The sequence below is a fragment of the Pundamilia nyererei genome, unplaced genomic scaffold (genome assembly GCF_000239375.1).
Source record: "Pundamilia nyererei isolate P.nyererei 1_Seehausen unplaced genomic scaffold, PunNye1.0 scaffold00022, whole genome shotgun sequence".
Classification (NCBI taxonomy): Eukaryota; Metazoa; Chordata; class Actinopteri; order Cichliformes; family Cichlidae; genus Pundamilia; species Pundamilia nyererei.
This window is the reverse complement of record NW_005187423.1, coordinates 804,037-828,534: the sequence shown is the minus strand read 5'-3', so window position 1 is coordinate 828,534 and position 24,498 is coordinate 804,037. Positions and strand designations below refer to the sequence as shown.

At 40.8% G+C, this 24,498-nt stretch overlaps 4 protein-coding genes across 8 annotated transcripts in view; 1 reads left to right on the top strand and 3 right to left on the bottom strand.

Annotated features, from left to right (window-relative positions):
* Window positions 1-2,011, bottom strand: part of mtap (methylthioadenosine phosphorylase) — a 24,834-nt gene extending 22,823 nt beyond the window's left edge. Inside the window, exon 1 of the mRNA XM_005726837.1 lies at window positions 1,902-2,011. Coding sequence (XP_005726894.1) covers window positions 1,902-1,982 — 81 coding nt within the window. The 5' untranslated portion in view covers window positions 1,983-2,011. The remainder of the gene's footprint in view (window positions 1-1,901) is intronic.
* Window positions 2,012-4,143: 2,132 nt separating this feature from the next.
* On the bottom strand, window positions 4,144-8,976 carry toporsa (topoisomerase I binding, arginine/serine-rich a). The gene is made up of 2 exons (XM_005726834.1): window positions 8,776-8,976; window positions 4,144-6,971 (listed from the first exon to the last, which is right to left on the bottom strand). The coding sequence occupies exon 2, from the start codon at window positions 6,966-6,968 to the stop codon at window positions 4,569-4,571; it is 2,400 nt and encodes a 799-aa protein (XP_005726891.1). The 5' UTR covers window positions 6,969-6,971; window positions 8,776-8,976; the 3' UTR covers window positions 4,144-4,568.
* Window positions 8,977-9,732: 756 nt separating this feature from the next.
* ndufb6 (NADH:ubiquinone oxidoreductase subunit B) lies at window positions 9,733-12,256 on the bottom strand. Its single transcript, XM_005726835.1, has 4 exons — window positions 11,976-12,256; window positions 10,792-10,884; window positions 10,026-10,070; window positions 9,733-9,876 (listed from the first exon to the last, which is right to left on the bottom strand). The coding sequence occupies exons 1-4, from the start codon at window positions 12,153-12,155 to the stop codon at window positions 9,811-9,813; spliced, it is 384 nt and encodes a 127-aa protein (XP_005726892.1). The 5' UTR covers window positions 12,156-12,256; the 3' UTR covers window positions 9,733-9,810.
* A 266-nt stretch (window positions 12,257-12,522) lies between these two features.
* On the top strand, window positions 12,523-23,751 carry LOC102214471 (PRELI domain-containing protein 1, mitochondrial-like). 5 transcript variants are annotated; one of them, XM_005726832.1, is made up of 7 exons: window positions 13,763-13,924; window positions 15,204-15,409; window positions 16,107-16,332; window positions 17,157-17,270; window positions 18,123-18,201; window positions 18,991-19,016; window positions 22,914-23,020. In XM_005726832.1, the coding sequence occupies exons 2-7, from the start codon at window positions 15,222-15,224 to the stop codon at window positions 22,947-22,949; spliced, it is 669 nt and encodes a 222-aa protein (XP_005726889.1). In that variant the 5' UTR covers window positions 13,763-13,924; window positions 15,204-15,221; the 3' UTR covers window positions 22,950-23,020. The 5 variants fall into 5 exon arrangements, with proteins under 5 accessions (XP_005726888.1, XP_005726889.1, XP_005726886.1 ...); XM_005726831.2 differs by lacking the exons at window positions 13,763-13,924; window positions 18,991-19,016 and adding an exon at window positions 12,523-12,619 and having other exon boundaries at window positions 22,914-23,751; XM_005726829.1 differs by lacking the exon at window positions 18,991-19,016 and having other exon boundaries at window positions 22,914-23,751.
* The last annotated feature ends 747 nt before the right edge of the window (window positions 23,752-24,498 follow it).

Here is a 24,498-nt window from a genome sequence, read left to right as displayed (position 1 = left end):
AAAAAGGCATGAACATTTTTTGTATCGAAAAAATATCGAACCGTGACACCAAAGTATTGAACCGAACCGTGAATTTTGTGTATCGTTGCTCCCCTACTAACTACATAGTCCAAAACAATCATAGGGTTGACACAATATCCCTCTATCAGTTTCAACCAAGAACTGAATATACTTCACAACTGCTTAGTACACTGTCATAGCTAGTGCAGCAGCTCCTGCAGCATAAATATTGTTGCATATTTGGTGGCTGCTCTCTGGTCATAAAGGGATAGACATGGTCATTAACATTCCATAGTTTTAAGTCATTGTGGCAGTAAGGACAGACCTGACCACATATTCGCTCTTAAACACATGTTTATTCCGGTTGTCGTTTTCCTTAAAACACGCCCGCAGCTTTCCAGCTGCGTCCTACACACAACAACAACCAACTCTTCAGGTCCCGGCGTGTTTAATAGGGAGGCGTGATGAGCTGATCGAGCTCAGGTGTGTCTATCTGCCCCACAGCTGCGCCATGAACCAAGTATGTGACTCACTACCCTACAGGGCAAAACATACCTTGTCGTGACAACCAATAGCGGACAGTTAGATTTACCGCAAGACAAGGAGGGGGGGGAAAACACCTGTTTCTGCTTGGATCATCTATCCATGGATGAAAAACAAAGATATGAAGGGAAACTCCATATTGTGCCTCGGCAGCGCTAGTTAAATCCTTGAAAGTGGCGATGCCTCTCCCAAAGCTCCAGTTCAGTGACATCTACTTGCAACTTGTAGAGAATTGATCACCTTACACTGCTGCCAGGATCTGTGGTTTCAAAGTATGAACATCTACAGGCATGTTGATGGGTGTGTCCCAGTACCTCCGATTTCACTTGAAAACTACGGATACTCATGTAGATTGTGGTGTTTAAACGATGCTCAGTTAAGTACTAAGCGGGCCAAAGTGTGCCAAGAAAATATCCGTCACATTACACCACCAGCAGCACCTGAATCCATGCTTTTATGTTGTTTACACCACATTCTATCCTATCATCTGAATGCTGGAGCAAAAATCAATACGCAGACCAGGCAAAGGTTCTCCAGTTCTCTATGGTTCATTTTGGTGAGCTTGTTCCCATCACCTCGAAGTAGATTGGTCTTTTTCCTCTGACCTGTAGCATTAACAAGGCACCTTTTCCCAGAGAAATGCTGCTCACTGGATAATTTCTCTTTCTCAGACAACTCTCTGTAAACTGTGGAGGAAAATGCCAGTAGACCAGCCTGTGTGGCACCAACACAATGTCACGTTCAAAGTCACTGAAATCCCCCCCCCCAATCTTCCATATTCTGGTGCTCAGCAGGTCATCTTGAACATCCATCTGCATGGACTTGCTTCCATTTGATTGCTAATTACACATTTGTGTTAATGAGCAGTTGAAAAGCTGCTTGCACAAACACAGCAATCAATTTCATTCCCCACTTCATCTTTCTGATAAGAAGTGTAGTTATGCAACGTTTTAACATGCTTCTTGTACTGAGCTTTTATGACCTGCACAGTTTTACACATTTTTGATACCCTGCTGACAGCTGTAACAGTACAGCAGCCGCGTGCACTTACTCTGGCCACGTGCCATACCAGCTGTACCTGACATAATCACTCTTTAGCTTCTTTTAACAGTACGACACCTTAACAGAAATCAGTACGTTAGCACCTGAATTTTAGCTTGTATTATTAAGGCAGGGAGCGTACTTTACAGACTTGTAAAGCTTTGCTAACACGGTGCTAACGGTTAAGGGCTTCTCCTGGCATACCTAACGGCGCCCCAGCAGCCTTTAAGTTACATTTTTCATGGATGTTTCTCCTCTGTCAAAGACAAACACACAGCATTCAATCACTAAAACGATATTAAAGTAAATGTTAATACCTTAATAGGTACAGCGGACGCCATAACGACAGTTTTCTTGCTGTTAACAGTAGAGCTAGACAAATTCCGGCTTTTATACATCCGAAAGGAAGCGGGACATCAAATTCCTCTTCCTGTTTGTTTGGGTTTTTTTTCCAAAATAAAAGCAAAGCAACGTTTGATTATTTTTATGTATAAAACATCCCTGTTATAGTAATGTTTGTTCTGGTCATGATGTTTATATATTTAAATGCACAATTAAAAAGAAAACAAGTAGGCTAATGAAGTAATCGTATGATTGTATTCAGCAAAACAATTTACATCTATATATGACCACGTCAAACGCCCAGTGCAACATTAAAGAAACAAGTCAGGTATATAATGAAAAATTGGTATGCAAGATTTTGTTCACTGAGTATACAACCATTTAGTAAAAGATTATTTCCTCGCTTAACTTTCATTTTGGTTTCATATTTACATATCTTATGGTTTACCAACAGTTGCCGTCCTGTGAAAAACTAAGCACACGAAAAATGAGAGCCATATATGAGGATATTCGATTAAATTTTCGATAGAACAGTAGCAGTATAATGTCCTTGTAAGTGAATATCAGGGCCTTGTAGAGCAAAATTGAGTATTTTGGTCTAAATAACCCAAAATGTGATGTCCACATATGTGGACGCCAGGTCCTATGAGGTTAAAAAAGCATCTACTTTTCTACAGGGACTACACTACACACTTAACTGCCATGTTAAAAGTTAAAGTTCATCAAGAGTAAAATTGGAAAAGGGATGAACAAGTATGGTTTGTTTGGAAGGGTTACCAGGAAAAAGCTTATTCTCTCTAAACCAAACATTTTAGCATAGTTTAGGTTTGCAACTTTAAAAAACACAACTTCTGAAACAACGTTTTTTTGGACAGATGAGACCAAAGGGGAGATGTCTGACCATAATAATGTACAGTGACCTGTGTCGTGAAATCAAACATGGCATATGAGCACAAACACCTCATACCAAGTGTAAGTGGGGTGATGTAGGGGGTAATGATTTGGGCTTGTTCTGCAGCCACAGGACCTGGGCGCCTTGTAGTCATTGAGTTGACCATGAACTCCTCTGTTTACCAAAGTATTCTCAAGTCAAATGTGACCCCATCTGTCCAACATTTAAAGCCTGGATGAAATTTTGTTGTGAAGCAAGCCAGTGAGAACAGCAGCAAATCTACAACAGAATGGCTGAAAAAGAAAAGAATCAAGGTGTGCAAATTCCAGACCTCAACCTGACTGAAACGCTGTGGCAGACCACTAAGACACCAGTGTATAAATGAATGCATGCAAACCTCAAGGAACAAAGTGTGGGCCAAAATGATGAAGTCACACAGAAACATTACTCATTAGGTATGCTTAATATTTCCCATGATGGGAGAGTCCTGTGAAATTTTCCTTTTCACACAACTAAAAATACAAATAAACATGAATAACAAGCACCTGACAGAAATGCATAAAATAGTGTCCTGGATAAACTGTGATTTTTAGAATGGTATTTATCCAACATTAGACGGTATAGTCACTACGTAAAGTAAGCTTGACTGCATAAACTAAAGTGTCATCAACAAATATATTCAATATTAATTAAATGAGATGTTATCACAAAATCAAATGGTTTTATGAAGTGTTACTACATATGGCAATATAGTGATGCCATAGCATCTGATAAAGAAACACAAGAAACTTCAGGGGAACAATGATGTACCTGTGTGCCAGCTCTCATTGTTGAACTCCTGATTGTGTGGGAGGAGTTTGCAGACAAACAGAGATCTCATCTATTACATAGTAGGACAATTCAGTTCACCAGAATATTGTAGTCCACTCCATTTGAAGCTTGAGATGTAATATGGGGATTTGGTGTTTGAATACTTTATTTCTGTTTTGCATTATTATTTTACAACCCTTTAAAATAACACATACCTTAAGTACCTTCATAAAGGTTTTAATTGTTATCATTTTCTGTGGTTTACTGCATGTTTTCAGATTCATTACAAACATTTCACCACCAATTTTTTTTCTATAAATTTAATGTACTTTTACGTACATTCTCCATTCACATCTTGGATCTGCCCTGTTTTATACTGTTTGCTTGAGTTTGAAGCTGTAACGTAATACAGTAAAAAAGGGGGGAAATACTGTGACTGGTAATTATGCTCTTTTTCTCTGACACACAATGAATCTTTACAATTTATTTAGAAATAAAATTCAATACAAATGAAGTTATTTTGAAATCAAAACATTATATTCTTTTGTCTCCAGATTATAGCCGACTGATGGCAGCACAAATTGTAATCAGCATTAACCCTGAGAGACCCTCAGCACATAATACTGAGTAAGAACTGACTCTTAAAAAACAAAAAACCAACAACAACAACAAAAAGACGACACTTCCAATATTATTCCATTTGTCTTACACATAGTAGCACATAACAGATATAAAAGCATTGTTTTAAATCAGGCCATGGAGGTCTAAAAAGGTCATCTTTCTCATTGTGCATACATCATACCATCAGTTTGTCAGTGTCCAATGTAATATCACTATAGCAAACATGTGATATGTGCTTTCACCCTACTGAACACTGTTGTGATTTTAAAAAAAAATGGTGGCAGGTGGCAGCAGCTGAGGGTAAAAATCTGATATAGGATTACAACAGTGTATCTGCAGGGGTAGTGTCTACTGTGTCATCTGTCCTATCGTCTGCGGGCTTATCATTATTAGCATTAGTGGCCTGAGTGATACTGTCATTAGCAAATGAATCGCTGTCACTATCAATGGTAATGATAGTGGGTGAACGCTTCTCTGTGCGTTCGCTGCTCTTGTGCCTTTTGCTTTTCTTCTTGTGTTTCTTCTTTTTCTTATGGTGACGCCTGCCCCGCTCATGTGCCTTTTCCTCATTGAGGAGCTCCACACTGAGACTCCTGCTGGTCTTTCTAGACTTCTCTTTGGATTTTTTACGGTGCTTCTCTTTGCTTTTTTTCTTGTGTTTTCTTAATGCAGAGGAGTCACCATCTGCATGGGAGTTAAACGCTGTGGTACTGGAGGGGTCCTCTAAATGTCTTCTTTTGTACTTCCTCTTCCCACCAGGCTTGTCATAATGAGATTTCCTTCTGGCAGAAGGGGAGCGGCTGCTGGAATAAGTCCTGGATCGAGAGCGCCTCCTGTACCGTCTCCGTAAATCCTTGTCGCGGCTACTGGAGCGAGAGCGGAAACCTGAGCATCTGCGGCTGCTGTAATAGTACGAGTGCCTTTGTGTGTAATGGAGCCCGCTATCGTTTCTCTCTTGGCTGTAATGGCTATATGACTGGTAGGTGTAATCACTGTCCCTTTTATATCTGTCACACCTGGAGTAGTCTCTTCCATTTGAATAAGAATAACTTTTTTCAGTGGAATAAGTGCTCACACTGCTGTGGGAGATCACCGGGCTTCTGCTAGAGTGCCTCCGCTCTTTACTTCTTGACCTCCTCCTCCTATAGTGTCTGTCCTTTGATTTGTGCCTCTCCTTAGATCTCTCTTTGCTGTCAAATCTTCTACCCTGACCTTTTCTGTCTGACTTCTTATACGTCTTGCTTGATCTTTCTTTTGAACTTGAGTGGTGACGATCATCTGTGTCTACATTTTCTGATAGTCCAGCCCCACTACGATCACTGCTATGTAGAGTTGCAGGACTGCTACTGGTGAATCGAATGTGTTGAGGCTGAAGAGGCACTTCTTGAGTATCGTCAGCAGACCACTCAGAGTCAGAGGAAAGCTGAACCACCTGAGGAGTCCGATCTGCTGTTGGTTTAACAAAACCCACAATGACACAGTCATCACTGTCAGAGGATACACAGTCTTCATTATTGCGTTTGCCCTGAGTCAGGTCTGTTTGGTTATGAGGACTCATTTGCTGTGGTGACGCAAACTCTTGCGTCTCTTCTTCCAAACTACTGTCAGAGTCTGAGTCCAAGACTGACAGATGCTCTGTCCTGCCCTGCTCTGCTGTCGTAGAATACGACGGCCCAGGTGTCTCATCATCCCACAACGAGAGGCTCAAAGCAGATGTGGAGTCATCTGGGTTGTTCAACCCTGTAGAGTTGTCTTCATCCTCTGAGATAGCGATTATTGATGAGTTGGAGCTGCTGTCTTCATTTGAGGAAGGCGCCGGACAGTCGTAGACAGCGTGCTGATCATATGCCTCCATGTTGAAGGGGGACTTTGCGAAGCTGATGAACTCGTGCATAAAATGCTCTGCGTGACTGTGGAGGTAGTGCCTGAGCTCTTCCTGAATAGCTCCGTCTTCCATGTTATATCGTGTAATGTGTGACATGATGATATGTTGAACCATGTTGCCCAAAGAGCCATGGGTTCCATATAGCACATTCAGCTCTCTTTTCAACCAGGGGATCAGTCTGTGAAGGCAGGCTGGATTTCTTCTGTAAAACTCCGCTGAGGTGTCTCGGGAGCGGCCACCATCCTGAACATTTCGAACCCTCACCCCCCGTCGGTACAGCTCCCGTCTAAAGTTGATAATTTCTTGCTCTCGGACACTGGCCACCGCCCTGCCTTCCCTTGCAGCTCTCCTCTGGGTTGCCAGCCTCATCATCATGCGCCGCATGTAACGGTCTGGCCGCTGTTGGGAAGAATTTGTTGGGCCTTCAGATATTATACCAATGTCAGGAGCCAGAGACATCCTTCCTCTCAACTGTCGATGGGCTGCGGTGAGAGTTGTGCGGTATCTAAACCGCACTCCCTGAAAATAACCAAAAGAGCCATTGTCCACTGGCTGCAGGTCATAAGTCTTGAAGTCTTGCTCTGATTTTATACTGTGATAAATTGAATTAAACTGCTGTTTACACAGCGGACACTCTGCTTTGTTCTTGGACCACTCGAGAATGCAGCGGAAGCAGAACCTGTGCAAGCAGCGGTCAAGGCGGGAAATGTTGCTGAATGTGTCCAAGCAGATGGGGCACTTGGAGTCGGGTGACACCTCTGCAGATTTTGTTTCGGAGGACCTTTTTCTGCCATTTTTTTGGCTCAGTTGCAGGGCGAGCTTGACTGCTGACATGATCTGACATGATAACAAAAACACGTTGAAAAATGAAAAATAGTTAAATACATTTACCCAAAAAAGGCATTCGTGGAGCTCTAAACTTTACTAGTTTGACTTTATAATAAACACTGTTAGAGGACAAGAATGTAACTTTTATGCACTTGATTACACTGTGACTTATACAGATGTTATTGAGTGGCTCACTTTACATTATACATTGATAACATTTTCTGACACTGTGCGACTTCACTTGGTTTCTGTCAGGTTCAACATTGAAAACATTAAAGTTACAAATATATCTTCACACATATTGTAAACACCTTTTTTCAGCAGCCACAGGTGTTAGCAATGCCACTAATGAAGCTTCTGTTCTAGTCAGGCCAAAGCCTTAATCGATGTGACAGTAACATCTGTGTTTACCTGCGGTGTTGGGGTAAAAATGGCTGCACTGAAAAAAGTTTTTTCAACATACAATTGTTAGCCACTTACGATGTCCCTAATCTTCACTTTTTCACAATATTGTCATTCATTTACATGTTTTAGAGATAAAAGAGGTGGGGTGTTGTACTGGTCAGCATTATTTGTTTTCTCCTGTTCTATCCTCACATTGGCTAAAACGAACATTACAAAACACCACATGCATGTCTTCATTAAATGTAGTACAGAAACACTTAACTGCGGCCTCAATAACAAACTAATTGTGTTTTACATCTGTAATTCAGCTGTAAGTCATCATAGACCAGAACCCCCTACAAAGCAGGTGCTGAAGATTATCCATGTAACTTCAGGGCTAAATCTGGGTTTTCTGTACTATGAAAGCAGTTCACTTCTTTACCAGGGGAACATTGCTATAGTAACTTATACTGCAGACCTAACCAGTTCCAGAGCAAGATCAGAGATCACCTCCTCCTTCTGGAGGACTATTCCAATTCAAACTCTGGTGCATAAAAAGTGGTGGGTCTACAATGTTAAAAGCATCTTTCCCTGATGACCATCACTAATAAATAATATAAATATCTCGCTATGGCGAGATACTCCTGTGGGGTCGTGAGGGGAAGAGTACACGATAAGGTTACCGTTTGTCTATTAATGAATTTGACTTAAGATAAGAACACCACCCACACAACTTTTTCTGCTTTATGTTCTGTAATATTCATTTTGTTGCCCATCATACAACATATACACACATGACGATGGCACATCTGTGGCAGGCTCATGTCTGAGCACTGATATACTGGTAGGGCTACATGTTATTATATTATACTAAAACGTTGGTTAAAAAAAACACTACAAACAACAGGAATGGGTGCTTGCTTGAGGATAACATGGCGAGCGATATTGTTAACAGTAATATTATTACAATTAGCCATTCGGAACAACTATTTATGAGCTACATGAGCGATAAAATACATATTACACAGCCCCTAAATGTCTTTCTTGGCCATCGATAATCTCGACAGACATGTCACAGAATAAAATCTATACACCGGAATGCCCCTAATAACCGTTTTCCACTTTGTTTCTTTTTATCATTTTGTTAGCTTAGCAACTACAACACTTGTGTTTCCTTTTGGAGAAGTTGAATAATATCTAGACACTCTAACTTAAAAATCGTCTTTAAGAGCTGTTACATATATAGTAACAAGCCCCTGGGGTATATGAAATGTTACATAAACACCAACGTGACTTAGCAAAACAATAAACAGTAGTTTGAGCACACATTGACCAGGTTAGCTCAAGTTAGCAGGCTAGCTACGGACGTTACAAAGCTTGGAACTCTGTGGCTACTCGGGACTTTCGAGAAAAGTTAAGTAATAATTACCTCTGAATCCTTCAGACAGCCACGAATGCGGTGACACCTGATTACTTCTCCCCTTATTGTGGAAACACATTAATTTCTATATGGCCACCAGTCCTGGAGCGGCTGTTGACAGAACTATGAACCCCCTTTTCTTCCATAACAGACCGTGAATTCAATGAGCAACTTCCGCTAACTTCCTTCACAATAAAAGTTCAATTTTCAGGTTTCCGGGGGGGGGGGAATTAGCGCCCTTCACAATAATATGAAGCGCTATCGTCATATTTACAATTATATTCTTGGAGCCCTTTGCCTGTCAGCAAACCTATGCAAAAACATTTCGGAGAAGGATGACTTTCTTTAAAACTCATGCCATAAGTGCAGTAGATACACTTATGGATTAGATGCACTTATGGCGTGAATTTAGAAATCCTAGGTATCTTATTCTTCTTGAGTTATTGCATTCACATGATTTTCAGAAAACTTCACATGTGATCTTTAAGTTGAGGTCGAGGTTTTAAGTAAATACGCTTTTGGTATAAATTTGCAAATCCCAGGTGACATCTTTGTCACATTATCATGGTCACAAGGTTTTTTTAAAGGCATCTTTCAAGTGTTCATCTGCACATGGCCATGTTTGCAAAAATGAACTCTGATCGACTGACTGCACAATTTAAAAAAAACAAAAAAACAATTCTACTAAAACCGTCCAAAGACATGCAACTTGTGGGAATAGGTTGATTGGATAATCCAAATTGCAAGTGAATGTGAGTGCGAATGGTTGTCTGTCCCTGTGTGTTGACCCTGCGACAGACTGGCGTCCTTTCCAGGGTGTACCCCGCCTCTCGCCCTATGACAGCTGGGATAGGCTCCAGCGCCCCCCCGCGACCCTGAAAAGGATAAGGAAGCCAATGGATGGATGGATGGAATTCTACTAAAACACTATCACTAATTTATTCTGTTAAGTCAAGTTCACACTCATAACTTTTGAGTATTTTAATCACATATACAGAATTTTTTACAAGAGAAACTCAAGGAAAAAGCTGAACTATTTCCTCTTCAATGATGGCCGTGGGTCTCTGGGAGATCTGGAACAACTTCACCCGTCTCCAGGATCGTGTCACCCTAAGCACAAAAAAAGTATTAGTTATGGTAAAACAAGGTAACATTCAGTTACATTTATACAAATACATGAAGAATAAATGGGGTATTATGTGAGAAACAAAAAAAAGTTAACTGTTGGAAGTAATAAATAATAAATGGGTCACACTTACTGGGAACAGCTTGGGTTTCAACTCCACAATGCCATACGGCCTTTGCTGTAGGGAACAATGACACGGAATTTTAATATGCTACCCATTCTGATCGAATCAGTCACATGATCTCCATCTACAAACGAAATCCAAGGTGCAGGGTTCTCTAGTTTGGCCAAGAATAAGTTAATGCTGCATGTCTGTAACGTAAAACTCTTTCTTTTAGTTGCCTTGTGAAGTTATTCTCTAAGCTAAGTTGTACACAAGTACAGGATGTCATTTTAGAGTTGTTTTTTTTCGTGGGCGATCGTGGCTCAAGAGTTGGGAGTTCGCCTTGTAATCTGAAGGTTGCCGGTTCAAGCCCCGGCTCCAACAGTCTCGGTCGTTGTGTCCTTGGGCAAGACACTTCACCCGCTGCCTACTGGTGGTGGTCAGAGGGCCCGGTGGCGCCAGTGTCCGGCAGCCTTGCCTCTGTCAGTGCGCCCCAGGGTGGCTGTGGCTACAATGTAGCTTGCCATCACCAGTGTGTGAATGTGTGTGTGGATGGGTGGATGACTGGATATGTAAAGTGCTTTGGGGTCCTTAGGGACTAGTAAAGCGCTATATAAATACAGGCCATTTACCATTTCTTCTTTCAAGTTACCTGGGTTGAATACTATCAAACAAATTAAATACAATTTTTAAAAAAAATAGCTATCTTCTTGAACTTCATATTATGGCTCTATCATCCATCTCCTGTATTTAAAGGCTTAGATATAAATAAAAATGATCAAATGTGGAAACTTACAGCAACATGGTATTTCACGTAGTAGTGAACAATCCAAGCGGGTATCAGCAGCCGTGTTAATGTGAAAACTCCACCTCTGTACGCTTTGTAGGTCTGCAAGGACAAACAAATATCAGTAAAGAGAAGAACATACAGAATCATAATGTTTACAGGGACTGAGTTTGTTCTTTTGCTAAAGATGTGGAATATGTGATATACGGTTTAGATAAAGGGCCTAAAGATTTTCAGTGTTCTACAGATTATGAAGACCGCAGCTCCACCCCCAACATCTTATCTCCAATATATCCACTAAGCCACACTCTGCACACGCCCAAACCATCTGAACCTCTCCAAACTGATTAACCTGAGTTGTTTCTATAATTTAATCTGATCTTATCTTGCCCATTCACCTTCACCACCTTTACTTCTAGCATCTTCACCATTACACCTGCTTTCCTCTCATTCACACACACATTTATTCTGTCTTGCTTGACTTTCTTTTCTTTTCTGTGTAAAGTTCTCTGCAGTGACTACCCTTGTATCAACATTTTCTAAAAGCTAGGGATGCACAGATTTATTCTCCTTTATTCCGCTACATCTTATGGCCTTCATCAGGGTCATAACAATGCATAATACACAACATTTTTAATAGCATAGGTATGGATTAGTCACTTTTAAAATGTTGTCTGTAAACTTATTGGTGAGTCAATCAAACCATAATTTTTCTCCAGCATTAAACTATAGTGCATATTTTAAACTAAGTAGGTATTGTTGAAGGAACAGATTTTACTGACACCATGCTTAAAAATTACAATTTGAGCATTTATTTTTTATGTTTGTTTGTTTGTTGTTGCTATTCTGTGGCAAGGAAACAAAGAATCCATTACAAAAAATACATTTTAGAGTATTTTCTGCTTAGTTGAGGCAGTTTAGTTCTTGTATCTACTAAAGATAATCCAAGGAAAACCTTAGATCGTGTCACTGACATAGAACAACATCACAATATAAGCTGTAGTAGATGCGGTCTGTGTGTGTGTGGCATGAAGCCTGCAAAGTAAACGCGGCCAACCACGTTAGCAGTAAACAGCTACCCTGGCCCTTGTCCTTAATGAAACGCTACTAGTAGCAGATAAACCGCTCGGTTTGATTCCAGCTGTAAATGTCATTATTAGCGGTCGTCGGATCAGCTGTGTACGAGAACTCACGTAAACCCTCCACAGGCTCTTGGGCTCCAGAAAACCAGCCCAGAACTTGGCGACAGGGCCAGGCGGTTTAGCTTGTACCACGGGCTCCCTCGGACTGAGCTCCTGGTCCTTCAGCCACTGCCTCCGGAGCTTCGTTATCTGCTCGAAACGGAGCTTTTGGTCTGGTGTGTACCCAGACATCTCTTATTTACTAATATTCAACCTCGAAAGATCTACAATGACACCATGGAGGACACTTCCCTCTGCAGGAAAGTGCACCGACGAAGAAGAAGAGTCGGAAATGGGACACATATCGTTCTGTGGTGTATTATAGCGCGCCACCTGCTGCATGAACTGGTTACTGGAGGACCAATGACAGTAGTGAAACAAAATGTTGCACTCAGCTCTAAGTGGAACAAAAGCGGGCTCACACAATAGCAATATATACCGACATCAGGAATAGATGATAAATTCACAGTATAAATAAAAAACTAATTTTAAATGTGTGTGGTGGATACTACAAAGACACAGGTGTTTTCTCATGTTTTGTTACCTTTGGGTTGGGCCAGCAGAGTCACAGCCTCCAGGAAGAAGTCCCTCAGTCTGGTGGTTCTGCTCTGCAGCCACTTTCCCAAAGGGAGGGAGACAAACGGTGTGTGTGCTGGGTGAGTAGCGTCGTTTAAGCTTCAGGAGGCTCTTTCCAGCATCTGCTTATGTACATGTCTGTAGTTGTTGGGAGGCCGCTGCCAGGAGCCCTTTGAGGATCGTTCTTATCTCCATGATCATCTCCTTTGTTTTCCTGACACTGATGCAGAGACTGTAAACCCTGCACCAGCTCTTCTGTCACATTACATCCTCCTTGCAAATATCTGTGAATAGTTTGATCCAGAAATTGGTTTTGTGGGTGACAAAAACCTCAAAGTGACCAGAATAGAATGAAAACCTGAATTAATGAGATTTTCATCAATAATTTAAATGTCTGGTACTGTCATGTCTGTGGGTCATCCTGCCCACTAGATGGCAAAAAAAAACACAAGACTGACGTGAAGCCTCGGCGGGCCTTTTAAAGGGACAGTGTCTTGATTAGGCTACTCCACAGTTCATGTGAGCATTAAAAAAACAATGATTTCTAAAAGTCTGGTTTGCAAACTGGGATGTGAGTTTGAGCAGAGAGAGCTCAACAACACCACAGCCACGTGAAAAAGAAAGTTATCACAGGACTCTCTGCAGCCCTGTAAATAAAAAACCCAAGTGCACTCTTACTGCTTCCATAGGAATTAAGAGAGTAAAGTAGCAGCCAGGTGCTCCTGATGCAATGCATTCACTGATCATCAGCAAGTGTAACATCTCCATGAAAGCAGAAGCTTTGGCAATTTGTTGGTCTGGGACAAATTCAAGGAGTGTGAAATGATATAATGGGCAACCATACATATCCTACTGCAGGGTGGTCTCATAGTGACGTTTAGTGAACAACTGTAAAAACTGTTCACTGGCTTCATCTTCTCACTGTTTTTCTAGAATTAAATAAGTGTCTTTACTACATTGTAATGGATGCAGCTAATGTTTATTTTAGCTGACTGTTTAAATTAGAACACCAGCAGGCAAGAATAGGCACGATGGGAATCTAAATACAAGTATTTCATGAGTACTTTTATGAAAACTGTAGGTTCCTCGTTAAATATATATATATTTTTTAAAGGTTCAAAATTCGGGACTATAGCAATCAGGTCTTTGTATCACACAGCAGTCTCCAATGCGTGAAAAGAGAAGTGTTTGTGAGAGCTTTTACTTTAAAACGACAACCGGAAGTGGCTTTACAGTAAAACGGTCCGACCTACGGCTCGGAGCTGGCTGACCGGGTTCATATGACATTATGAATATAACTAGCTAACATCAGTTAGTTTGTTGGCTTTAGGCTCAACAAACAACTAATATTTATTAGCCTAGCATTAAAGTAGCAGCAACTACAGGTAAGCTTGCTTATACTATTTCCGGAATGTTTCACATTTCGGTTAGTGGCCATTTAACGGAACGGGAGGCTACCGAAACTTGAAGTGCGGTATTATTGCTGTAAACCTCCTGTCAAACTCTGAACTCAGTTAACATTAAGCTGTGAAATAACCGGTCTTTTACTTAAGCTCAGTATAACATTTAGAGGTAAATCACTTGAATTATGTGGTTAATTAAGTGGTTTCTGGAAGCTAACTTGGTAGCTCTTAGCTGTCCAGCAAACCAACGGTAACGATAACCAGCCAACCATATGTCAAGGTGACGTGCCTATATTACGTAAGGACCTACGTCATGTTGAGCTATGAAAATGTGAAAAGTCAATAAAAGATAACAGATGGTGGTTTCAAAAATGTTTTATTGGTGCTGTAATTGGGGGGGGAATGGATATTTGGGGGACCCATTGAAGTCTATACAACAAAATCGAAAAACATAAAGTCACCGGCCACTTTATTAGATACACCTGTTCACATTGTTTTAGCTAATCGACTGATCACATCGCAGCAGCTCGGTGCATTTAGGCCGGCAGGTATGCTCCAGATGACCTGCTGGAGTTTAAGGTGATTTCAATGTGGCATTGTTGTTGGTACCAGGCGGACTGCTCTAAGCATTCAGAAACTGCTGATCTACTGGGATTTTCCTGCACAGCCATCTCTAGGGTTTATAGAGAATAAGCCCAAAAAAAGAGAGAGAAAATATCCAGTGAGCTGGTTGCAGGTCTGAATGATTGTCAGAGAACATTCAACTGATGGGAAGGCAATAGCAGCTCAAATGAACACTGGTTACAATCATGATATGCGAAAGAGCCAACACTACATCAAGCTCTGAAGCAGCAGAACAAGCTGTTACTCCTATCACCTGAGAACAGGAAACTGAGGCCACAATTCACACATGCTTCCTGAAATTGGACAATAGAAGCTTGTAAAAATGCTGCCTGGTCTGATTAGTCTCTATTTCTGAGACATTAAGATGGTAGGATCAGAGGTTTTGTGTAAATGACATGAAAGCGTGGATCCATCCTGCTTTTTATTAATGGTGCAGACTGTTGAAGTTGTAATAGTGTTTGAGATACTTTCTTGGCACACTTTGGGCCCCTTATTACCAACTGACCATCGTTTACATGCCACAGCCTATCTGACTATTGGTGCTGACCATGTCCATCCCACCCAGCAGTAAAATACTCTTTATTCAGCATTTTTATCCGTGTAACCTTTTTACTCATTGTTCCCTTCACTTTTGCAGGATCACCACAGACTGTGGATGGAGTCAGCACCAAACTTTTCACTGATTTGTATAATCACAGCGAGGGACCTCAGGGTTTGGGATTCACACCGTCCTGCACACCATCAAAAAAAAATGGTCAAGTATTTCTGTAGCAGCACTGACATCAGGAGTACATGGGACCATGTTGTCTCTGCTTTCTGGCAGAGGTACCCAAACCCATTCAGGTACTCCAGCATTCTCATAATCAGTATTTTATCAAAGGTGCTCATTAGAAAACACTAGCAGCATGCCTTCAGATGTCAGTCCTCCTTCAGCCGTCACATGGAGAGCCATAAAATTTGCTACTAAAAATTAAGGTGCCAAAAAAACGAGTCCTTTTTGACTTTGGGATTACCATTGCTGGCTTTTACTTTTAGTGAACATTTGAATGCTGTGTGATATCTTTTAAATGCTTTCTATTTCCCCTGATCTCCTCACTAGTTGGAAAGTAGGAATTACATTAACTTTGCTGAACTGTGGTTTAGAAAATGTAAATAATTATGTAGTGCAATGTTTTAGTGTATTGTTTAATCATTCTTCAAAACTAGGCAGTCGTGCAGGTGATGCCTGTATATTGTTTCAATTTTGGAGGCTTGCAAGCAAAACTACGCTTGTCAGTCTTGAGTGAGATTGAGAACTGAGACAGTGTATCAGAGAAGCAAAACTCAGTTTGGCTGATCGAGGTGGGCAGGTGGTTTATGTGCTTCTTGTTTTTTTTATGCCTGACTTAGATGACATCAGAATATTTTACTTGCATGTATTTTTCTTCTTTCTTTTGGTGTATATTATGATGGTGCACTCTTTGAACGTACACTAGAAACAGATGAGAAGCCTCACAGTAACCCTGTAGGTGATGTGGCTGTGTGTTTTTGTGTCACCCAGCACCCATGTTCTCACGGAGGACGTCGTGTACCGGGAGGTAACAGCAGACCACCGGCTCCTCTCCAGACGGCTTCTAATGAAGACCAATCGATTGCCTCGCTGGGCGGAGCGGCTCTTCCCCGCCGGCATGTCTCGCTCTGTGTACGTCATCGAGGACTCCATCGTGGACCCAGTGAACAAGAGCCTGACCACCTACACCTGGAACCTCAACCACACAACTTTCATGGTGAGGCTTTGTGTTGTTGTTGTTTTTTTCCTGCCGTCTACTCGTTGAGCTGTTTCAGAGAGATTCTAATCAACACGCAGCCAGTTTCCTGTGTTATGCCTTTTTCCTGATGGGTTTTAATCATCATTGCCTTTGTGATCTTGTGTGGTGGAGAGAAATTAAAATTTTCACTTGACTCTGCTTGTTTTTCTGCTGAAGTTGCTGTGAAAGTAGGTATGTGTTGTTTGTGTTTTGTTTTTTTTACATGTGAAACTGTGTAGGACTTCTGTCAAAGCTGTCATCTTGCTGCCATGATATAAGGAAAGTAATGTGGTCTGACATCACATCACTGTTGTGGTTACAGGTGTTGTAGAGTACTGTGGGTTGCCAGAGTCTGGCACAGACAATAACAGGAATAAAGAAATCAGTTCACACAAGGACAGAGGTCCTTATTTCGCACACGCATTTATACGCACAACTAAATGTTATATTGTTATGATCTTTTCTTAAAACTTTAATGAAAACTGCACTACGTTACAACATACTTGATGATGCTTGTGTTTTTAATTTGCTGCAGTCTGAAACATGATGGCTTCATGGGAAAATATGGAAAACATTTTGAGACATGGTAGTTCTGTGCAGGTGTTGAGACAAAAACAGTTCTTCAAATCCTTCAAAGGCTTTTGCAGAAAGAAAGATCGTCTTTAGTGAAGTTACGTCTCCAGAAATCTTCTTGCCAAGACCACGAGTTACTTAAAATCCTGAAATGATGACTTCCATAGTAAATCTGTTGAGTTGCATCTTAGTTTATTATAACCTGCTGTCACTATTCTTTCCCAATCAAGTCTGTTGAGGAGCGTTGTGTTTTCCAAGGCTCAGTGGAGCATCCAGCGACCACACAGCTGAAACGTGAGGCGTGGATATCCTCGAGCATTTATGGCTTCTCCAAACCCATTCAGGTAAGACAGACCCCAGCCAAAACCACTGTATATAAATGTGCCTGAGACCTGCATTCACTCTCATTGCCAGCAGAGGGCAACTCATGTAGCTGCAAGCAGACCTCTATGAGGAAACAATCAGACTTCTTATTTGATTTAGGAGCTCAAAGTAAGCACTATCCTCCTACATTTTTGGACTTGGTTGCTAAATTCAAATCATGATGTTCCTTTTTAAAAGAAGTTATGATCCCGTGTTTAGTAAACTAAACAGTACAAAGATTTATTGTGCCGTTTTCTTAGTTTCTTAGTAAGATCAACTGTTTGCGCTAACCATCTATAAATGTCTAACGTGCTAAATCTGCAAATTTAAAAAAAAAAAAATCCACAAACCACACAGCGATGTCATGGTTGCTTCTCCCAACTTTTATATACAGTCTGTACTCTGGCTTTCCTATGTGTGATAGACACAAGACAGTAAATGAATTCTTTTCTTTCAGTAAGAGCCCATCTGCCCTTTAGGTAAGTTAGATGTCAGTCAGCACAGGAATGATATGAGTACTCTTAGAAGCATTTATTCGTCTGCTTTCATCTACTCTACGGCGGTTCAGATAGAATAGATGCAATTCTTTTCACTCTAGAGGCCGATGTCCTGAATTTTCAGGTCTTTACTTTAGCGCTCATGCTAAAATAAAGTAGTGGGAGAAGTGAAATTACAGCAACAAAACAAAAAATAAGTCTACTAAATTGGAATCATTAAATATGGAAGATGCCAGGCTTGTTTGGATATCCCCAGAGACTTGCAGTGACAAGACGGTGTTGTTTCCCAGACAATCTCCCCTGTGTAAAGCCATTTCCTGTTCTGTCTTCTCACAGGAGTTTGGTTTGGCTCGCTTCAAGAGCAACCAGGTGAAGGCCATGAAGGGGCTGGAATACACACTGTCCAACCTGCAGGGTATGTACACTTCATGTGTGTTCTAGCTGAAACAGGGCAGAGAGCAGGAGGAAAAGCAGAGGAAAACAAAACAGCTTATTTTTAACTGTTGCCATTTCTGGAAGGGGGGAAAACTTAAACAGGAAATGGAGCTTTCTTTTCGCCCCAGAAACACAGGACTGCTGTCATAACAACCTGAAGGGGCTCACCCCTGCCACTCTGGACTCAACACTAAACTTCCCAGCATCCTGAAAATACATAATTGACAAGTAGCCTGAAGAAATCTTACTCCTCCACGTGCCATGTGATAAAAGGCGGGGGGATGTGAAACCATGACAGCTACAGTCACAAATGGCTACAATTTCCTAATTTAGGTTTGGACAGAAATAATTTAGGTAGTCAGTGTTGCATAAAGAGAGTTTAACAGAGTAAATCATAATGAGGGATGTATGAAGAGATGTATTAAAGAAACAACAACACTTAGAGATGAACCATCTGCAGATGAGTCACTTTTTCTAGTGTTGATTTATCAGTTTCTCATATTGGGTAGGGTTTAGTTTAAAATGATAGGACACCAGCTAAACCTGAAAATGTTCACATTTGAGGGATTTTTTTTTTAAAAGTACTGTAAGTCTGCGCACTACGAATAACCTCAAATAATTTGTACATTAAGTGTGGAAAGTCAAATTTAACCCCAAAGAATAAGATAATATTTACATTGTTCCAAACTGTGTGTTGTGCTCATGCAGCGTACGTGTGTCTGATTGTTGTGATTCCGTCCTGTTGCCACTTTTGTTGATGCCACTACAGGAATCGGCATCAGGCTGAGCGTCATGGTAAGTGTGCTAGGACTGAGGCATCCATCTGCCATCCCAGGCGTTGCCCGGGGGTTGTCACATGTTGCTGCACAGAGTAGACAGCGTAGCTGAGGCAGTAACTTTTTACCCTGTCTGAGCAACAGTGATCTAAATAGTAGTTTAGAGTATAGAAGTAGATGTGTTGTTTAGTTGATTCTGATGTGATTCTTATTTTAAAATGAATTAAATACGGTTGTGATGTTTTGAGTCATCATCAACCACTGAAGGAATTTCATCAAATTTGGCACAAACCTTCATGTAGAGAAGATCACACTCACTGGACTCTTTGTTAGGCAGGCCTGTTCAGATGCTTGTTAATGCAAATATCTAATCAGCCAATCACGTGGAAGCAGCTGGGTGCCATTTAGGTATTTAGACCCAGTCAAGATAACCTGCTTAAATTCAAGCTGTGCATCATTATGAGGAGGAATTTAAGTGACTTTACATGTGCCGTGGTTGAGGGTGCCAGATGGGCCGGTCTGGGTATTTCAGTAACTGCTGATCTGCTGAGATTTTCGCAACCATTTCTACGTTTACAGAGAATGAAAAGGAGAAAATGTCCAGTGAGCTTCAGTTTTGCCTTGTTGGAGCCATAGGATCTGATAGGAAGGTGACAGTAACTCAAATTGTCACTCATTACAACCAGAGAAGGCACAAGACCATCTTTGAATGTACAACCTTGAAGCAGATAGGTTACAGCAGCAGAAGACCACAGCAGGTGCAATCTGTCAGCTAAGAACAGGAAACTCAGGCTACAATTTACACAAGCTCACCAAAATTGGACAATAGAATTTGATGTAAACAACACAATGTATCCTTTGGGTCACTTCATACCAACTGTATAAGCTTACACTTCTTCTACATGTTTGGAAGAGAAGTGTAAGCTTGGGGCAGAGGGAAGGTTTTTCAGCCTTATCTTCCCATATGGAAAAGAAATAGTAAAAACTTATAGGATTTGCTCATGAAAGTGGCCACTTTCTTATTACTTTCATATTTTTTTTAGTAAGTATCCAAAACATACAAGTTTCATACAAGACAGATACAAACTTTATAAGATTTATATATATCTTTTCCATATGGGTTAAGCAAGAATCAATGTGAGCAGAGCGTTTATGAGAGCATTTTTAAGCACTGTTGCTCAGTCTTTGTTTGTACACGCACACCTTCAAAATAACGGCCCAGAGGCATTACCGAAATGGCTACAGAGTGGCAAAACTCACTTTTAGAAGGATTTCAGCATATGTTGTATTCTGGTGGTAAACACAATGATGAATTCGATTTTCTTAGTCAAAAAGGTTTGTCCTTACCTCGTTCATTTGTTAGGGAAATTGTCAGTGTAAAGGAGAAATCTATGGTTATGTGTTAGTTTGCTATTTAAGAGCGCATACAGAGAGATGGACTGATGAGGGTGTGTTCAGAGGTCGTCAGGTCCTGAGATGTCTAAATGTAAACAGCCGTATTTGTTTCATAACATAATGAATGAAAATCACCTGAAATGCCACAGCACAGAAACAGACCGGAAGGTTATTTCCCACCCGTGTTTGTAGTCTGCAAGGACTCTTTAACGTTCAGGCAGTGTGGGTAAACCCAGACGACGGGAATGCTGAAATATTTCTGACATTTTGATCGCACACAGGGGTGGATTTTTTTTTTTTTTTATTAACATGGTTTCAGCAATGCTGGCAGCTAGATAAATAAGTTAAACATTTATTAATAAATTAAAAAAAATGAACTAATGGAATGAAAATAAATAACTTTAAAAAAAATGCAAAATAATATATATATATATTTTTTTCTCCGCCTGTCCCATTTGGCTCTTTAGCCATCAGAATTGTTGTCTGAAGGATTTACTTTACCTATTGGATCATCATGGCCTTGCCATATTGGTCCATTTGATTGACTTTTATTATAATTATGCATTTATTTGATTTGATTTTCGGTTGTTACAGACGGGACAGACATGACTGGGGGATAGGACAGGGAGAAAGAATGAAAGAGAGAGAGAGAAAGAAATAAAGAAAAATAGAGGGAAGAAGAGATGGTGAGAAAGGGGGAAGAAGAAAATGAAAAACAAACAAAACACCTGGATCACCTGTATGGAGATAAGAAAAAACAGAAGAGAAAACAAACAAAAAAGAGCAACATAATAAATACAGCACCATCACAATAAACTAGATAACAGTAGATACTAAATATTACATGTTATTGTGCAGTACGCAAGATCGACAGCGCACAATGTGCTTTGAGGTAGCAGCCAAGAAAGGTGTAGTTTGTGTCTGTGAACACCTGTGTGCACACCTGTGTGGATCAGCACGCTTGTATTCAAAAGGTTTCTCCATGTAATGATCTGCTAGGGAGTGTGGGGAGCCATAGCCCCGTCCCCCAGGGCATGAAGCAGGTATGGAGGAGATCCAGGCCACAGACATCCAGAGGCCCCAGAATACGAGGACCCAAGGAAGACCACCAGGGGGGCAACTGTGCCACCCTCCTGGGAAGAGCTGAGGAGCACCCCAAAATAATACTTTTGCTCACATGTGTCTCATTTTACAGTATTTGGGAGAGAGCCAAGGGAGGGGGGGGGGCAAAAAGTCACCTGCACAGCCTGTTTTTGATGTCATCTCTACTCTGCCATCTTGCCTGCCAATGGTGCTTTGGGAGGTTTAGCGTTCAGATGAAATCACTTGGGTTCCAGGAATTTTCCACAACATCTGTGAACAGAACCAACCCGTTCCTCCGTGTTTCCAGCTTCAGCTTCGATCTGTTTCCATCTTTAGCAAAACTTTCTGTTCGCTCACACTCGATCATCAGAAAAGTGATTTTTATATTTTATCTTCTATAGATGCTCAGTGGGATTGAGGGCAGAGGTTAAGATACAATCTTGGAATACAAAACATGTTTTCTTAGACAGTTGCCATGCGAGTATCTGAAAGTACCACACGTCTCCAGAAGTTCATATCTTTGCTGATATGAATTTCACTATAGTTTGCTGATTGGATTTTTTTTCTTTTTAATATTGCTTACTATGTACATTTAAATCCAATAAGCAATTTTTGCTTTGTTTAAAAAGTGCTGCCTTGAAAAAACGTGAGAGACTTTTGTTTTTGACCGTAAGGAGTCCCTCCCCGCTGTTATTGTCAGCGTTCAGACACACAAAGAGCCCTTTCCCTTTGACAGCGCTAACGCACACTCGCACTTCATATCTACGTCTCGGTTTAAAAAAATAAAAGTGCAGAATTGAAGGAAATGCATCTCCTTATCATCTCGTGTTTGAGGGGGGGGGAATCACTGTGTCTTGTTGTGACTCAGGTTGTTGTTCTCACACGAGGTTGTGGGGTTCATAGTCAGGGCAGACACAAATAGACTGTGCAGCCCCTGGCGCTAAATCCAGTATGAGGCTGTTCCTGACAGCATACAGATGAGGAGAGTGCAGGCTTATTCAGTGAAGCCTTTTTAGAAAGGTCCTTGTTGATATGTATTTATTTTTTGTATGTGTCACCTTACCTTTCCTTACCTTTAATGACTGTTAGAGGAAATTAGGTCTGACTTAGTAACAGCGCTGAACTGAGTGAGCACTGTCTGGTAAAAGTTAACAAGTGCACGGAGAGGAGCTCACTTTATCTTCACTGTAGTAAAAGTATTCTCTTTGATTTTTGAAGGCGTGTGTTTCTGTGTGCTTGTTTCCTGTGGGTGGCTCCGAAAACAACAACAAGAACAAAAAAAGGCAGCACACTTCTCAAGCTACTAAATCATGAAAGTCACGAGAAAATCGGCCACAGAAGTGTCAGTGAGCATCCTGATCTCAGCAAGGATCTCGCAGTGTTGCTGATGCCTGTCGTCCTCGTTCTCTCCCGCCTCACCCTCGCTCTCTTCCCACAGGAGAGGCGCCCCAGCAGCTGCTCAGGGACACAGTGAAGGACGCGTCAGAGAAGGCCAAAGAAGCAGCCAAGACGCTGGCTTCAGCTGCTGCCGTCCCACAGAAACCCCGGCAGTTTATCTGAAAGCACTGTGTGTTTGTGTGTCTGCGTGTGTGTGTGTGTGTGGACTCGGCATGATTGCCTTTGATCATCTCGATCATCTTGAAGTTTTGCTGTATGCTCGCTGTTTACGATTTCTCTTAATAAGAAACAGTCTGACTCCTCTGTCGGGTACCTCTGCTGACAAATCTGCTGTCAAAGACGATTATAAACATCGTTATTATCAGCACATATGCTTTCTTCTCATTGGCTCTTTAAAGTTTATTATATTTATTAACATATCATTTATTATTGAGCTCCAGCTAAAAGCTCAAATTAGACCAAATCACAATCACGTGACTTTGTAATTTTAATTTAACTTCATCGGTTAGTTATCAGAGCTGTAGTTGAATGCTTAACTGTACTTAAGCTTTACGGTTCATTTTTTCAGGTTTGACACTGCAATAAACTGCAGAGAATATCTGTTACAGGTGTCAGCACACAGCGTCTGCTGTAATATCGTTCTTATGTTTGGAAAGCATATGTTTCTGCCAGCAGGTCTGTACTGATGCATGGATAATCACAAGAAAAAAGTTAAGCTAATTTAAAGCTTTAGTAAAATCTTCTTTACTGTTGAAGTTTATTTTATTGTAAACCAGGGGTGTCAAACTCTGTGTTGTGGCAGCATAGAGAGTAATTTTATCTTAAGTTGGTCGGACCAGTGAAACTACAGTACTGCCTAATAAAGTCTTAAAAACACACTGCCAATTGTTTGCCCTTTAGATTCAGTGTAAAGAAGTTTAACTACGCGCTTAAACGATGATGTGTTATGAACATGAAGTGCAATTTTAAATATATCTGTTGTTCTGCATTATGAAAAACAAGGACGGCTGTTTGGCTTTCACGTTAAGGAATAATAGCATAAATTAACAGAAAAAGGGTCTTTTTGTTCTGTAATATAACAAAAAAAAATTTCTGGATGAAATGAAATGAATAAATAAGAGATCTTTACTGTTAATTCTATAGAATAATTTTATTATTTTTGTTTAGGTGTATTATGCTATGCTGTGTGTGATGTTTTTGTCAGTAATAATAAAACTGACCAAAATGCAGTTAATGTCAAAAATCTAAGTTTTTCTTCTTTGCAATATTCTAAACCCATCTGCTGGGCCGGATTGGACACTTTTGGTGGGCCGGTTCTGGCCCCCGGGCTGTATGTTTGACACCCCTGTTGTAAACTGTTTTCAACAACTGCATTCCCTTCAGGATGGAATCGACTGGATTTGTTTTTTCGCTCCAACATTTTATTTATTATTAAAAATTATTCATGTGATGTATTTTTAAGAAGTCTTTAGGGTTTTGTGCTGTAAGATGTCCATAAATCTCTCTGGACTTTCAGTTTAATAGCTAGACATGTTTTGAAGCTCGTCAGTGTTAAGCTGAGATTTAATAAAAGTTTGACGAGTTATTTGTCGAGTTAATTGCGCCTGTTTGTTGACGCCGTCACC